The sequence below is a fragment of the Cervus canadensis genome, chromosome 26, assembly GCF_019320065.1.
Source record: "Cervus canadensis isolate Bull #8, Minnesota chromosome 26, ASM1932006v1, whole genome shotgun sequence".
Classification (NCBI taxonomy): domain Eukaryota; kingdom Metazoa; phylum Chordata; class Mammalia; order Artiodactyla; family Cervidae; genus Cervus; species Cervus canadensis.
The window spans coordinates 37820483-37834643 of record NC_057411.1 but is presented as its reverse complement, the minus strand read 5'-3'; the positions used below and the strand labels follow the sequence as shown (position 1 = coordinate 37834643).

At 38.4% G+C, this 14161-nt stretch overlaps 1 protein-coding gene across 10 annotated transcripts in view; it reads right to left on the bottom strand.

Moving 5' to 3' along the window:
• Positions 1 to 14161, bottom strand: part of PTPN13 (protein tyrosine phosphatase non-receptor type 13) — a 209870-nt gene that overhangs the window by 149664 nt on the left and 46045 nt on the right. For all 10 annotated transcript variants that reach the window (XM_043448301.1, XM_043448303.1, XM_043448309.1 and 7 more), the window contains exon 2: positions 11670 to 11789. In XM_043448301.1, coding sequence (XP_043304236.1) covers positions 11670 to 11784 — 115 coding nt within the window. In that variant the 5' untranslated portion in view covers positions 11785 to 11789. The remainder of the gene's footprint in view (positions 1 to 11669; positions 11790 to 14161) is intronic.

The following is a 14161-nucleotide window of genomic DNA, read 5'->3' as shown; positions in this document are numbered from 1 at the left end:
CTAATGCTATTCTCTGTGGCTCTTTAGATGATCACCCTCCTATTTGAAAGAAATTTTCCTTTTCAAAGGGAAAGGAGGGAGGAGGCTTATTTAAATGGTAAACATCTATTTTTCAAAAAGAAATATTAGAATCTATTTCTTATAAAAATATTAATCATGACTGGTACACATCACCCCAACACAGAAAAAATCTTTATTTGTCACTAAATGATACAAGCATAAAGCCTCCTAATTTCTTTATTTGAGAAAAGAAATGTGAGAATTGCAAAATGTTTTCCTCAAAAAGTTTAGTACATAATGTGGAAAAACCTCTGTCAAAATGTTGAGTGAAAGAAGTCAGACACAAAAGAGTCCACACTGCATGATTCTATTTATAGGATGCTTAAAATTAGATTTTTAAAAACTTATTTATGTCATAATGTTGATTACTCTTGGTAACCAAGAACTGATTAAGAGGAAGCAGGAGAGAAACCTCCTGGGGTGCTAGAAACAATCGAGGCTGTGGTTACACGATTATGCACATTTATAAAATTCATTAGACAGCACAATTAAGAATAATGCTGCCAACTATACCTGACTGAAAAAATTCTTGTATTGAATTAAAACAAAAAATATAGTAAATTTATATTTGTCAGCAAAGAGGGGGCTAGAGAGCATGACCTGTAGCTGATTTCATCCTAAATGTACGACTCTTTAAGTTCATAAAATGGCCTGTTTTTCACATCTAGAGTCGAAAGAATTTCAAATCAAAACACAGTATATTGACAATAGTTGTGGAGGAGGGATGGTTTAATACAAGGGCCTTATACACTTGCTAACCCACATTATTCATTTTAAGAATGCTAGATACTAAATTAATTTCAGGTTTTAATAGTTTGTTTCCAGGGAACATATGGGGTAATTGTATCTGGTTCAAACACATTTAACTTGAAGAACCTGTTCATTCTGGCTTTATGAAGGCAGGACAAGACATAGCATGTCAAAGACAACTAGTAAACCCTGTTAATCAAGAAAATTATGAATGTAAATAATTAGGAATGTAATATAGAGAGACAAGTTAGGCTTTGGTCTTTTAAAAGCTGCAGAGACTACATAAAGATTTACTCAAAAGCTTTTAATCCACAAAACTTTCCATATTTCTTATAAAGGCTTAAAGAAACAAACCCAACCAGTAAGTCAGTTTGAATCTCAGTACTTTGTCCCCCTTTTCAAGCACTGAGTTACTTACTCTCCTTTGATTCCACCAGATTGGAAGTTCCACATTTTTTCTATTTTTGTTTTGTGATTACCATTACAAACTTTAAGGTCAAGAAACCAACCATTCTCATAAATAGAATCAAACTTGTACGCTGTTTTACTCCTACCATCTATCCAAGTCTAAGTCTTACTATTTTATTTATAATGTTAAATTTGACATCATGATGGATGTTTCATACAGCCAATGTTTATTTAGAATTATTATCAAGTTGACTAATTTGCTTTCAATCCTTGAAGCTTTCTTCTTCCTTCTGAATTAAATTTCTTACATCCTGAAATACACCTTTTAGCAATTTGCTCAGTGAGGCTTTGCTGATGGTAAATACACTTGAGTTTTTGCCTGAAAATGTGGACAAAAAGGAGAGACATTTTTCTCTTTTAAAAAAATATTTATTTATTTGGCTGTGTTGGGTCTTAGCTGTGGCGCAAGGGCTCAGTAGTTGTGGCATGTGGACTCACGCCACTTGAGTTCCCTGACCCAACTCTTAACCACTGGACCACTAGGGAATTCCCTTTTCTTGAACCTCAGTTTAGTAGGACATTAAATTCTAACTGCATATTTTAGTAGCCACTAGCCACAGGGTTGCATAGAATAGTACACAGCTGAGCAACTGAACTGAACTGACAGCCACATATCACGGCTATTGCTGTTCAGTCACTAAGTCATCTTCAACTCTTTTGCAACCCCATGGACTGTAGCCCATCAGGTTCCTCTGTCCATGGAGTTACCCACACCAGAATACCAGAGCAGGTTGCCACTGCCTTCTCCAGGGGATCTTCCTAACACAGGGATCAAACCTGGTCTCCCAGGTGACTCACTGGAAGCCGTGCTGGCTCAGTGGTAAAGAATCCACATGCAATGCAGGAGAGGTGGATTTGAACTCTGGGTTGGGAAGATCCCCTAGAGGAGGAAACACTTTCATCATTCTTGCTGGAAAAATCCCATAGACAGAGAAACCTGGTGGGCTACAGTCCATAGGGTTGCAAAGAGTTGGACATGAGTGAGCAACTGAGCAGGCACGCACAGCCACAAATGGCTTTTAAGAACTTAAATGTGACTAACATAACTGAGGGATTAAGTTTCAAATTTAGAGTATTTTTATTTTATCTATTTATTTTTTACTGAAACATAGTTGATTTACAATGTTACATTAGTTTTTGGGGTATAACAAAGTGATTCACTATTATATATATATGTATACATTCTTTTCCATTGTGGTTTATTACAAGATACTGAATATAGTTCCCTGTGCAACACAGTAAGACCTTGTTGTGTATCCATTCTATATACAACAGTTTGTACCTGCTAGTCCCAAACTCCCCATCCAAGCCCTCCACCTCCCCGCTCCTCTTGCAACCACAAGTCTGTTCTCCATGTCTGTGGATCTGTTTCTGTTTCATAGACTTGTCTGTGTCATATTTTAGGTTCCGTATATAAGTCATATTGTATGGCATTTGTCTTTTTCTTTCTGACTCACTTTGCTAAATCATCCCCAGGTGATTAAGATGGATCATCTCCAGGTCCATCCATGGGGCTGTAAATGGCATTATTTCATTCTTCTTTTATGGCTGAGTAATATTTTATTGTGTGTGTATTTGTATGCATGTATACACATGTATCACATTTTTTACCCATTCATCTGTCAATGGACACCTAGGTTGCTTGGCTATTGTAAATAGTGCAGCTATGAACATTGGAGCATGTGTATTTTTTTGAATCAGAGCTTCTTCCAAACATATGCCCAGGAGTGGGACTGCAGGATCATATGGCAATTTTTAGTTTTTTGAGGAACATCCATACTGTTCTGATAGTGGCTGTACCAATTCACATTCCCACCAACAGTGCAAAGTGTTCCCTGTACTCCATACTTTCTCCATCAGTTGTTACTTATAGAATTTTTAATCATAGCCATTCTGACTGGTGTGAGGTGGTATCTCATTGTAGTTTTGATTTGTGTTTCTTAATAATTAGTGATGTTGAGCATGCTTTCATATGTCTTTGGCCATCTGTATGTCTTCTGCCTTATTGACTATGCCAAAGCCTTTGACTGTGTGGATCACAACAAACTGGGGAAAATTCTTAAAGAGATGGAAATAGCAAACCACCTGACTTGCCTCCTGAGCAATCTGTATGCAGGTCAAGAAGCAACAATTAGAACTGGACATCGAACAACAGGCTGGTTCCAAATTAGGAAAGGAGTACGTCAAGGCTGCATATTGTCACCCTGCTTACTTAACTTATATGCAGAGTACATCATGCGAAATGCCAGGCTGGATGAAGCACAAGCTGGAATCAAGATTGCTGGGAGAAATATCAGATATGCAGATGTAACCACTTATGGCAAAAAGCAAAGAAGAACTAAAGAGCCTCTTGATGAAAGTGAAAAAGGAGAGTGACAAAGCTGGCTTAAAACTCAACATTCAGAAAACTAAGATCATGGCATCTGGTCTCATCACTTCACGACAAATAGATGGGGAAACAGTGGAAACAGTGAGAGACTTTTATTTTTGGCAGCTCCAAAATCATTGCAGATGATGACTGCAGCCATGAAATTAAAAGACGCTTGCTCCTTGAAAGAAAAGCTGTGACAAACCTAGACAGCATTAAAAAGCTGAGACATTGCCAACAAAGGTCCATCCAGTCAAAGCTATGGTTTTTCCAGTAGTCATGTATGGATGTGAAAGTTGGGACTATAAAGAAAGCTGAGCACCGAAGAATTGATGCTTTCAAACCGTGGTGTTAGAGAAGACTCTTGAGAGTCCCTTGACCTGCAAGAAGATCCAACCAATCAATCCTAAAGGAAATTACTACTGAATATTCATTGGAAGGCCCAATGCTGAAGCTGAAACTCCAGTACTTTGGCCACCTAATGTGAAGAACTGAAAAGACCCTGATTCTGGGAAAGATTGAAGGCAGGAGGAGAAGGGGACAACAGAGGATGAGATGGTTGGATGGCATCACTGACTCGATGGACATGAGTTTGAGTTAAGCTCCAGGAGTTGGTGATGGACAGGGAAGCCTGGCATGCTGCAGTCCATGGGGTTGCAAAGAGTCAGACATGACTGAATGACTGAATAGAACTGAACTGAATGCCTTTTTTGGAGAAATGTCTATTTAGGTTGGTCATTTTTAAATTAGGTTGTATAAGCTGTTTGTGTATTTTGGAAATTAAGCTCTTGTCAGTCACATCATTTGCAAATATTTTCTCAGTCCAAAGGTTGTCTTTTTACTTTTATTTATTACTTCCCTTGTTTTGCAAAAGCTTATGAGTATTTGATTAGGTCCCTTTTGCTTATTTTTGCTTTTATTTCTTTATTACACACTAAAGAATCAAAGCCATATGTTTCAGTAGATGCAGAAAAAATTTTGATTCTTAGAAGTATAAAAGTTCTAGAAGAAAGCATGTTGTTGTTTAGTTACTGTTATATCTGACTCTATTGTGACCCCATGGACTGCAGCCCTCCAGGCTCCTCTGTCCATGGGATTTCCCAGGCTATACCCGGAGGGGGTTGCCATTTCCTTCCCCAAGGGATCTTCCTGACCTAGGGATCAAACCCGTGCCTCCTGCATTGGCAGATGAGTTATTTACCACTGAGCCGCCAAGGAAGCCCAAAGAAAGTATAAGAGACACTAATTGTGACTCTGAGTTGGACAAAGATTTCTTAGATATGACATTGAATGTATGATTCATAAAAGAAAAAAGGATAAGTCATCTTTATCAGAATTTGTAACTGTAAGCTAAAACTTCCAACACAGCAACAATTTCATTTCTAAAGATTATCCAGAATGCATGTGAGAACAGTTTTTTTTTAATTATCCAGAATTTAATTATCATGAGCCCCTGCATGAGTTCATCCATGATGTAAAAGCTAAAATCTTAAGTATGTATATATTTTCAGATATAAGCTTTCCCAATCAATTAATAAGATGAACTGAGAAATATATATATAATTAGAAGTCATGATACAAGTGGATCTCTGATTATGAAATTCCTCCAGAACTTTTATTTCCATGGCCACATTTAATTTCCTAATTAAGAAATTACTGAGGCAAAAAGGTAAAATTCAGCTATCTTATTATTTACAAGTGCTATCTAAGTAAGTTACAATACAAATTATTTGAAAATTAAGGAAGGATAAAAAACATACTAGGTAAATGGCAAGGAAGAAGAGGTGACACTATTAAGAGCAGAGGGATAGGATTTTAGGCGATGAGTAGTAAAAATGGGAGAGGGGGAAGTTTATTTTACAGTGAAAAAAGATCCAGTCCATTTAAATTAGTCATCAGCCATTATATGTATCATAAAATAGCACAAAAACATGAAATAAGAAGACAGACAAAAACATCATTATAGTGAAAATTTTAAACTTTCCCTAAGAATTTGACAGAGCAAGAATGCCAAGCAATAAGGATATAGAAAAAAATTCAAAAGCACAAACATCTAACAAGCTTAAGTTATACCTTAGAAATAGAAAAAACACATTCTTTTCAAATTCCCACAAATATCCTACAGGATATTACAAAAACTAGATCATGTGGCAAGGCTGTGACAAAAATCTCAAAAAACTCTAAAAAGTAATCACACTGATCTTGTTTTAATATTCACAAGACAGTAACACTAAGGAACTTATAACAAAAGAACCACTTATCATCATCACCATCATCAAGATGTTTGGAATCACATTTGAATATTGTATCTTTCAACAAGGTCATGCTTAGATATCATTATTCTATAAATATTTACCACAACAGTTTTGTTTTTAAAAAGGACTCAAATTACTAGGAGTCTCAAGAACATGAAGAAATAATTTTCTTGACCTTATGTTCAATAATCCCCCAGTAAAAATGCTTATTTTCAGCCTTTATTTATACTAATAGGAATGTCAATTTGCACTGAAAAAGACACAGTAGCAACATACAAGTTCAACAAAATAAAGGGAAAAAAATCCATAAGAACTAAGATTACATAACAGACACAAAAGGACAAAGAAAATTTAGAGGAGAAAACACAATATAAAAAAACAAATTTCTTGGAGACCACTGTATTTTACCTGCTTTGTTCCCCATAATGTTCTCAGCATTATTCAAAAGTGTGTCTACCAAGACAAACACCAGTCATCCACAAAATAAGCAAACAAAAGTTATTTTTATTTCAGTTTGTTAAAACAGTTAGGAGAAGAACTTGTGGCAAGAAGACACTGCTAAAAAGAAAAAAAAAAAAAAAAAAAGACAGTGTGCCACCAAATAAAAGGAATGAAAAACCAGAGTTTTCAGATGTGCTGTGCTGAGTCGCTCAGCCGTGTCCAACTCTTTGAGATCCCATGGACTGTAGCCTGTCAGGCTCCTCTGTTCATGGGATTTCCCAGGCAAGAATGCTGGAGGGGGTTGCCATTTCCAACTTCAGGAGATCTTTCCAACCCAGGGATCGAACCCACATCTCCTATATTGCAAGTGGATTCTTAACTACAGGGCTATGTGGGAAGCCCTTAGATTTCAGATAAACTAAATCAAATAAGCACGAGTTTCCTCCAAATAATTAGAAAATTCCAACTGGCAATCATAAGAGTTGGTAATCTCCAGACTGCCAGAGAACACAAATTCAATTTCTCTGTATCACTGATGTTATTCTGTGAGTTGAACAGAAGGCTTTATGATAACCAGATCCCACTGGGCAGTGTTTAAGATATAGCTGCCTCACAATTAATTTTATGAATACATCCAGTAAATCTCTTTATTGTAATGGGCCAATATGTTATGCAATAACTGCATCTCAATGACAAGGACTTAATATTCAGATGTTTGATCTCTATTGAAAGTGCAAGTGTTAGTTATTCAGTCGTGTCTGACTCTTTGCAACCTAAGGACAGTAGCCCACCAGGCTCCTCTGTCCATGGGATTCTCCAGGCAAGAATACTGGAGTGGGGAGCCATTCCCTCCTCCAGGGGATCTTCCCGACCCAGGGATCGAACCCAGATCTCCTGCAGCGCAGGCAGATTCTTTACTGTCTGAGCCACTGGGGAAGTTTCAATCTCTATTAATGTTACAAAATTTGAAAGAAGGAAACCTTTAGGTACTCACAGTGTGCCAGATGCTTTATATTCTGAGTCACCGGCAGAGCAGTGATCTCCCCATTAGCATAATGAAAAGAGGCATGATTTCTCCCTCCTCTGAACATCCCTAGGACTTCCTGTCTCTAGCACACATCTGGCACACTGCTTTTGAAGTCGTAAACTTTCCACATGCACCTGGCTATTCGGTGCGTATCCCTTAAGGGCAAGCAACACCTTCTACTTATTGGAATCTTCCAAACAATACCTCACAAGTAGGAGATGCTTTTTCAACATTAATGGACTGTTGTTAATTAGCTGAGTAATGCCACCAACATATCCTTCCTTCAAAAACACCTTTGCAGTAGAGCTACCTGCTCCGTACTCCAGAGGGCCAATACTTTTCTGAAAATTCTCTGAAAAATTAAAATGAAGCAAACAAGGTCCGCTGAAAATAACTAGGTTCTAAGTAAGTCGTGTTAGATAAAAGGAATAAATTTCCTTTAAATGAATCCTAACTCTAATCAAAGATTGTCAAATATCTAGGTTATAGAAGAACCGTCCTTCTGTGCTTAGCTGCTCAGCCATTGTCTGACTCTTTGAACCTGCTAAGCTCCTCTATCTACCCACTGAATTTTCCAGGCAAGAATACTAGAGTGCGTGGCCATTTCCTACTCCAGGGGATAGAAGAATGGGGTGGGTCCTAACCTTGTTTTAAGTTCCTGCCTCTGGATTGGAAAACGACAGCAGCAAAACCAAAGCATCACCATCTACCCTCACTCTTTCTCTGTGCTCCTGACTTTCCTTACTCAATCAGCAGCCACCTAACCTCTAGACCTTTCAAAAGGTTCCCATGGCTCCTGGTCTTCAGCAATTCAACTGTATAATGGCCCTCAAACTTTAACACATGCATCAGAACATCCTTAAAGATTTGCTAAAACACAAAAGGTGGGCCTCCACCCAGAGGATTTCCTGTTTGGTGGATCTAGGGTGAGCCTAAGTATCTGCATATCTAACAAGGCTTCAGGTGACACGGGTGTTACCCCTCCAGGGATCCACTTTGAGAACTTTGACTATCCTCAAATCCTCCCCTATTTCTGTTATGATTTTTGTGCTTAATTAACTGTTTTTGTTGTTCAGTCCCTCAGTCATGTCTGACTCTTTGCTACCCCATGGACCATAGGAAGCCAAGCTTCCCTGTCTTACACTATCCCCCGCAGCTTACTCATACTCATGTCCATCAAGTCGGTATGCTGTCCAACCATCTCATTCTCTATCACCCTCTTCTCCTCCTGCCCTGAATCCTTCCCAGCATCAGGGTCTTTTCCAGTGAGTCACCTCTTCGCATCAGGTGTCCAAAGTATTGGAGCTTCAGCTTCAACATCAGTCCTTCCAATGAATATTCAGGACTGATTTCCTTTAGGAGGGACTCATTGGATCTCACTGCAGTCCAAGGGACTCTCAGGAGTCTTCTCCAACACCACAGTTCAAAAGCATCAATTCTTCAGTGCTCAGGTTTCTTTATAGTCCCAACTCTCACATCCATACATGACTACTGGGAAAACCATAGCTTTGACTACACATACCTTTGTCAGCAAAATAACGTCTCTTCTTTTTAATATGCTGTTAGGTTGGTCATAGCTTTTCTTTCAAGGAGAAACCATCTTTTAATTTCATGGCTGCAGTCACCATGTGAGGTGATTTTGGAGCCCAAGAAAATAAAGTCTGTCACTGTTTTCATTGTTTCTCCATCTATTTGCCATGAAGTGATGGGACTGGATGACATGATCTTTGCTTTTTGAATGTTGAGTTTTAAGCCAACTTTTTCACTTTCCTCTTTCACTTTCATCAACAGGCTCTTTAGTTCCTCTTCACTTTCTGCCATAAGGGCGGTGTCATCTGCATATCTGAGGTTATTGATGCTTCTCCCAGCAATCTTGATTCCAGCTTGTGCTTCATCCAGCCCAGCATTTTGCATGATGTACTCTGCATACGAGTTAAATAAGCAGGGTGACAAAATACAGCCTTGACGTACTCCTTTCTGAATTTGCAACCAGTCTGTTGTTCCATGTCGGGTCCTAACTGTTGCTTCTTGACCTGCATACAGATTTCTCAGGATGCAGGTCAGGTGGTCTGGTATTCCCATCTCTTAAAGAATTTTCCACAGTTTGCCTAGATCCACACACAGAGTATGGCATAGTCAATGAAGCAGAAGTAGATGTTTTTCTGGAGTTCACTTGCTTTTTCTATCATCCAACGGATTTTGGCAATTTGATCTCTGGTTCCTTTGCCTTTTGTAAATCCAGCTTGAACATCTGGAAGTTCTTGGCTCATGTACTGCTGAAGACTTGCTTGGAGAATTTTGAACATTACTTTGCTAGCATATAAGATGAGTGCAATTATGCAGTAGTTTGAGCATTCTTTGGCATTGCCTTTCATTGGGATTGGAATGAAAACTGACCTTTCCCAGTCTTGTGGCCACTGCTGAATTCTCCAAATTTACTGGCATATTGAGTGCAGCACTTTCACAGCATCATCTTTTAGGATTTGAAATAGCTCAGCTGGAATTCCATCACCTCCACTAGCTTTGTTTGCAGTGATGCTTCCTAAGGCCCACTTGACTTTGCATTCCAGGATGTCTGGCTCTAGGTGAGTGGTCACACCATATTGGTTATCTGGCTCATTGAGATCTTTTTCATATATTTCTTCTGTGTATTCTTGCCAGCTCCTCTTAATAACTTCTGCTTCTGTTAGGTCCATACCATTTCTGTCCTTTATTGTGCTCATCTTTGCATGAAATGTTCCCTTGGTATCTCTAATTTTCTCGAAGAGATCTCTACTCTTTCCCATTTTATTGCTTTCCTCTATTTCTTCGCACTGATCACTTAGGAAGGCTTTCTTATCTCTTCTTGCTATTCCTTGGAACTCTGCACTCAGATGGATAAATCTTTACTTTTCTCCTTTACCTTTCGCTTCTCTTCTTTTCTCAGCTACTTGTAAGGCTTCCTCAGACAACCATTTTGCCTTTCTGCATTTCCTTTACTTGGGGATGGTTTTGATCACCATCTCCTGTACAGTGTTATGAACCTCCAGCCATAGTGCTTCAGGCACTCTATCAGAGCTAATCCCTCGAATTTATTTGTCACTTCCATGGTATAATGTAAGGGATTTCATTTAGGTCATACCTGAATGGCCTAGTGGTTTTCCCTATTTCTTTCAATTTAAGTCTGAATTTTGCAATAAGGAGTTCATGATCTGAGCCATAGTCAGCTTCCAGTCTTGTTTCTGCTGATTGTATAGAGTTTTTCCATCTTAAGCTGCAAAGAACATCATCAATCTGATTTTGGTATTGACCATCTGGTGATGTCCATGTGTAGAGTTATCACTTGTGTTGTTGGAAGAGGGTGTTTGCTATGACCAGTGTGTTCTCCCAGCAAAATTCTGTTAGCCTTTGCTCCCACTTAATTTTATACTCCAAGGCTTAACTTGCCTGTTACTCCAGCTATCTCTTGACTTCCTAATTTTGCATTCCAGTCCCATGAATGAAAAGAACATCTCTTTTTGGTGTTAATTCTAGAAGGTCTTGTAGGTCTTCACAGAACCATTTAACTTCAGATCACTTAATTAAAATCAACTTTAAAGTTGAATTCTTTCTTTAGATGAAGTTTGGTTTCTTTATCTATTATTCTAAACTAGAGTTGGACATAAGGTGTAAGTGGCAAACACCATCTTTGTGTGGAGCTTTTCAGCACAGTATCAAATGGTTTTGAAGAAATAAACGGTGACTCACTCTGTAAATTTTCTAGTTCCAAAATGTCACACAACCATTTGCACCAGGTAACCACTTCATCAGGCAGCATCATACTAGTTATTCAGTTTTCATTATTCCAGGGATGCACATATAATTCTTTCTGCCAGGAATGTTTTTCCCTCCCTCTTGCCTGGTTAACTTTTCCTTTTCCAGGTCTAAGCTCAGGGGTGACTTTTACAAGGAAGTCTTCTTTTGCTTCCTCTTCACCAAGTCAAAACCTCCTACTCTGGGCTCTCATAGTCAACTGACTTCCCTCCCTGGTAATCCTTGTCATGATTGCATTTTTTACATTTGTTTATATAAGTATTTTATTAACAGGTATTTTCCACACTGGACTGTAAGTTCTAGAGAGATAGGCAAGATTTTCAGTTTTAATCACTATGATATTTTCAGTGCTTAGCATACAGAAGATGTTCCAGTGAAAGCAGAGAAGATCTGAGCTTTTTCAGTCCTAAGAGAGATAAAAGAAAGCACTGCTTTCTACAGTCTGCCACAGTAGCTGCTTTTCTGCGACCCTACACACACACACACACACACACACACACACACTTACCTTTTCTGAATAGCTCTTGGAGGCTTTCGGCACTTTGATTTAATACAGCCCATATTTCTTCCTCCTGCAGTGGTCCACCCCGAACTTCCAGGGCCTCAGCTAGTGACACGTGCATATTACCTACAAAACAAAGGTAACAGATGGTCTACACATTAGCCACTTTACTGCACTTGCAGTAGTGAAAGTTCTCTATCGGTAATGAGTCTATGAAGTCCCTGTCCACCTAAGTTCTCAATATGGCCTTCAGTATATATACTACATAGTCCTGCAGCTTCAAGTAGTAGACAGAAAGGAGTTAAGAGGAAAAGAACTCTCAAAACAACCATATGCCCTAGCCCAAAACGGTCAACTTCAGAGATAGACCTGGAGAATGGCCATAGTGGTGTAACAGGGAAGAACAAAATCTGATTCCATGTTGGATTTGTTTCTTTAACTTTAACCTTTGCTTTTTGTTCTGTTTGTTACTATAATCACTAGAAGGATGTTGTTTATAGCTAAAAGCATATACAATGGCCTGCCTCAAGGAGTCCCGCCCCTCTGACTGAACGTTAAGCTAAAGTGCCTTTGTTCAGTTCACAGGGAGACATTCTGACCCTGCCCACCTGTAAAAGACTGCACAAAAGAAATTAACACATCTCCTTTCTGATGCTGGCCAACCCAGGAGATATTTTGCAAGAATTATGGCTTTCTAATTCTACTTCCTCACCTCCTCCCCCCTCTCTTATAAAAGAAACTGGCAACCAGACCCTGATAAGATGGTACTGGAGGACGCCGGTTTGCCATCTTTTCAGACGCCTGGCTTCCCAAATAAAGTCGCTATTTCTCCTCTCCTGATTTACTGGCCTGTCATGCGGCAAGCAGACCAAGCCTGATTTGGTGACAGTGGTGACTACTTCATGGGAGAAGAGAGACTCAAAGTACCAGAGACACCAAAAGTACAGACGATTAAATTAAAGCAACCAGACTGGAGTTCCAGGTTTCATTCTATCCATCCCAGGTAAAAAGAATAGAGAGGAGACCCAATGACCATGGTGGAAAAAGTCAGAAATCAGATGGACACATTTTTTTCCATTCACTGATTTCTTTATTTCTAAAAATATACTATAATTTTGCACTAAATAAACTTAAATATTTCTAGACTCAGCTTTTGCTGCCAACATACTATTTGCCCCTGGGAAAGTCATTTCACATCTAAACTTCAGTTTTCCATATGTGACATGGGAATAATAACAAAACAGTAACAATAATGCCATTTTGAAGTGGCTGTGGCAAGCAAAGAAGCTGTGCCTGTAATCACGCTTTGTAATCTAAAACACTATAGAAGTTGAATTAACAGAAAATCAGAAAGGTGCCTCTGTTGTGACATTTTTGTAAGGTCAATTTTTTTTTAAAGCATTCAATGTGTAGGCAATATACTGATGAAACAAGATTTTCCATGGAGCTCAATAATCCTTTCTTTCACTTTGGAAGAGGGAAATGCAGCTAGTCAAAATCTTCCTTTATGAGTTTTCCTAAATTAACTTTCCTTGAAAAGAAAATTGCTCTTTGTAATGATCACTGAGATTTCTACACTAACCAAACTAAATTAAGAATAATGTATATCTATTGATAGGCAGAAGCAGTGGGTTTGGAAAAGAAACTAGAAGGAGTAGAAAATGTTAAATACTTATTTTCTGTAATTATATCCTTCATTAAACTTTAAGAGATGCTTTAAAAATAAACATCTTTTTCTGATAAAAGTTGACTTTGTTTACTCAGCTATCAAGAAAACCTAATATTTTCTTTTAATTTACATTTATGATACTTTAACTCAGATGGAAAAACATCAACTACAGTTCTATATACATGAGGCCAGCTTTGTCCTATTACTTTCCTTTTCACATGTTTACTATAGCATTTAATTCTTAGAGTCTGCCTTGAGGGGTGTCTACTTAAATGAGCAATGTGGTGGTTAAAGGGAAGATGTAAAACAATGCTTTGAAAAAGTCACAGGGGTTTTCTCCAGCTTGAACAAGAAAGGGATCATTTATTCAGATCCCCTCCCCTCCAACTCTCAAAGTTTCTCGTGTACTTTATTATATGATAGCACAGTAATGGCACAGTTATTGAATTAAAAAAATAGAAGCTTCATTCCTTTCTAAAAGGTATCTGAATAATCTTCTACATAAAACATTATACTAAATTGGAAATTTCAACAGAAGATAACTATTAGCCATCAGATACCAACGTGACTTGTGAGAAAGACTAGTCTTTGGAACTAGCAAAGTTCCAAAGCAATATGAATGAGAACCAGTTAGATAGCTCTAAAGCCTACACACAGGGTATAAACAGTAGGGAGAAAATTGCATGAAGAGAATTTCTTTGAAGACAGCTGTACTGATTCTCATGCCTCTTCCAGAGGGAGGGGGTAAGAAGGGGCCTTTTGGTGTTTGGTATGTGTTCCCTGGAGGTAGGGAGGACACCATAGACTTGAGCTTGACACTTGAGGAATC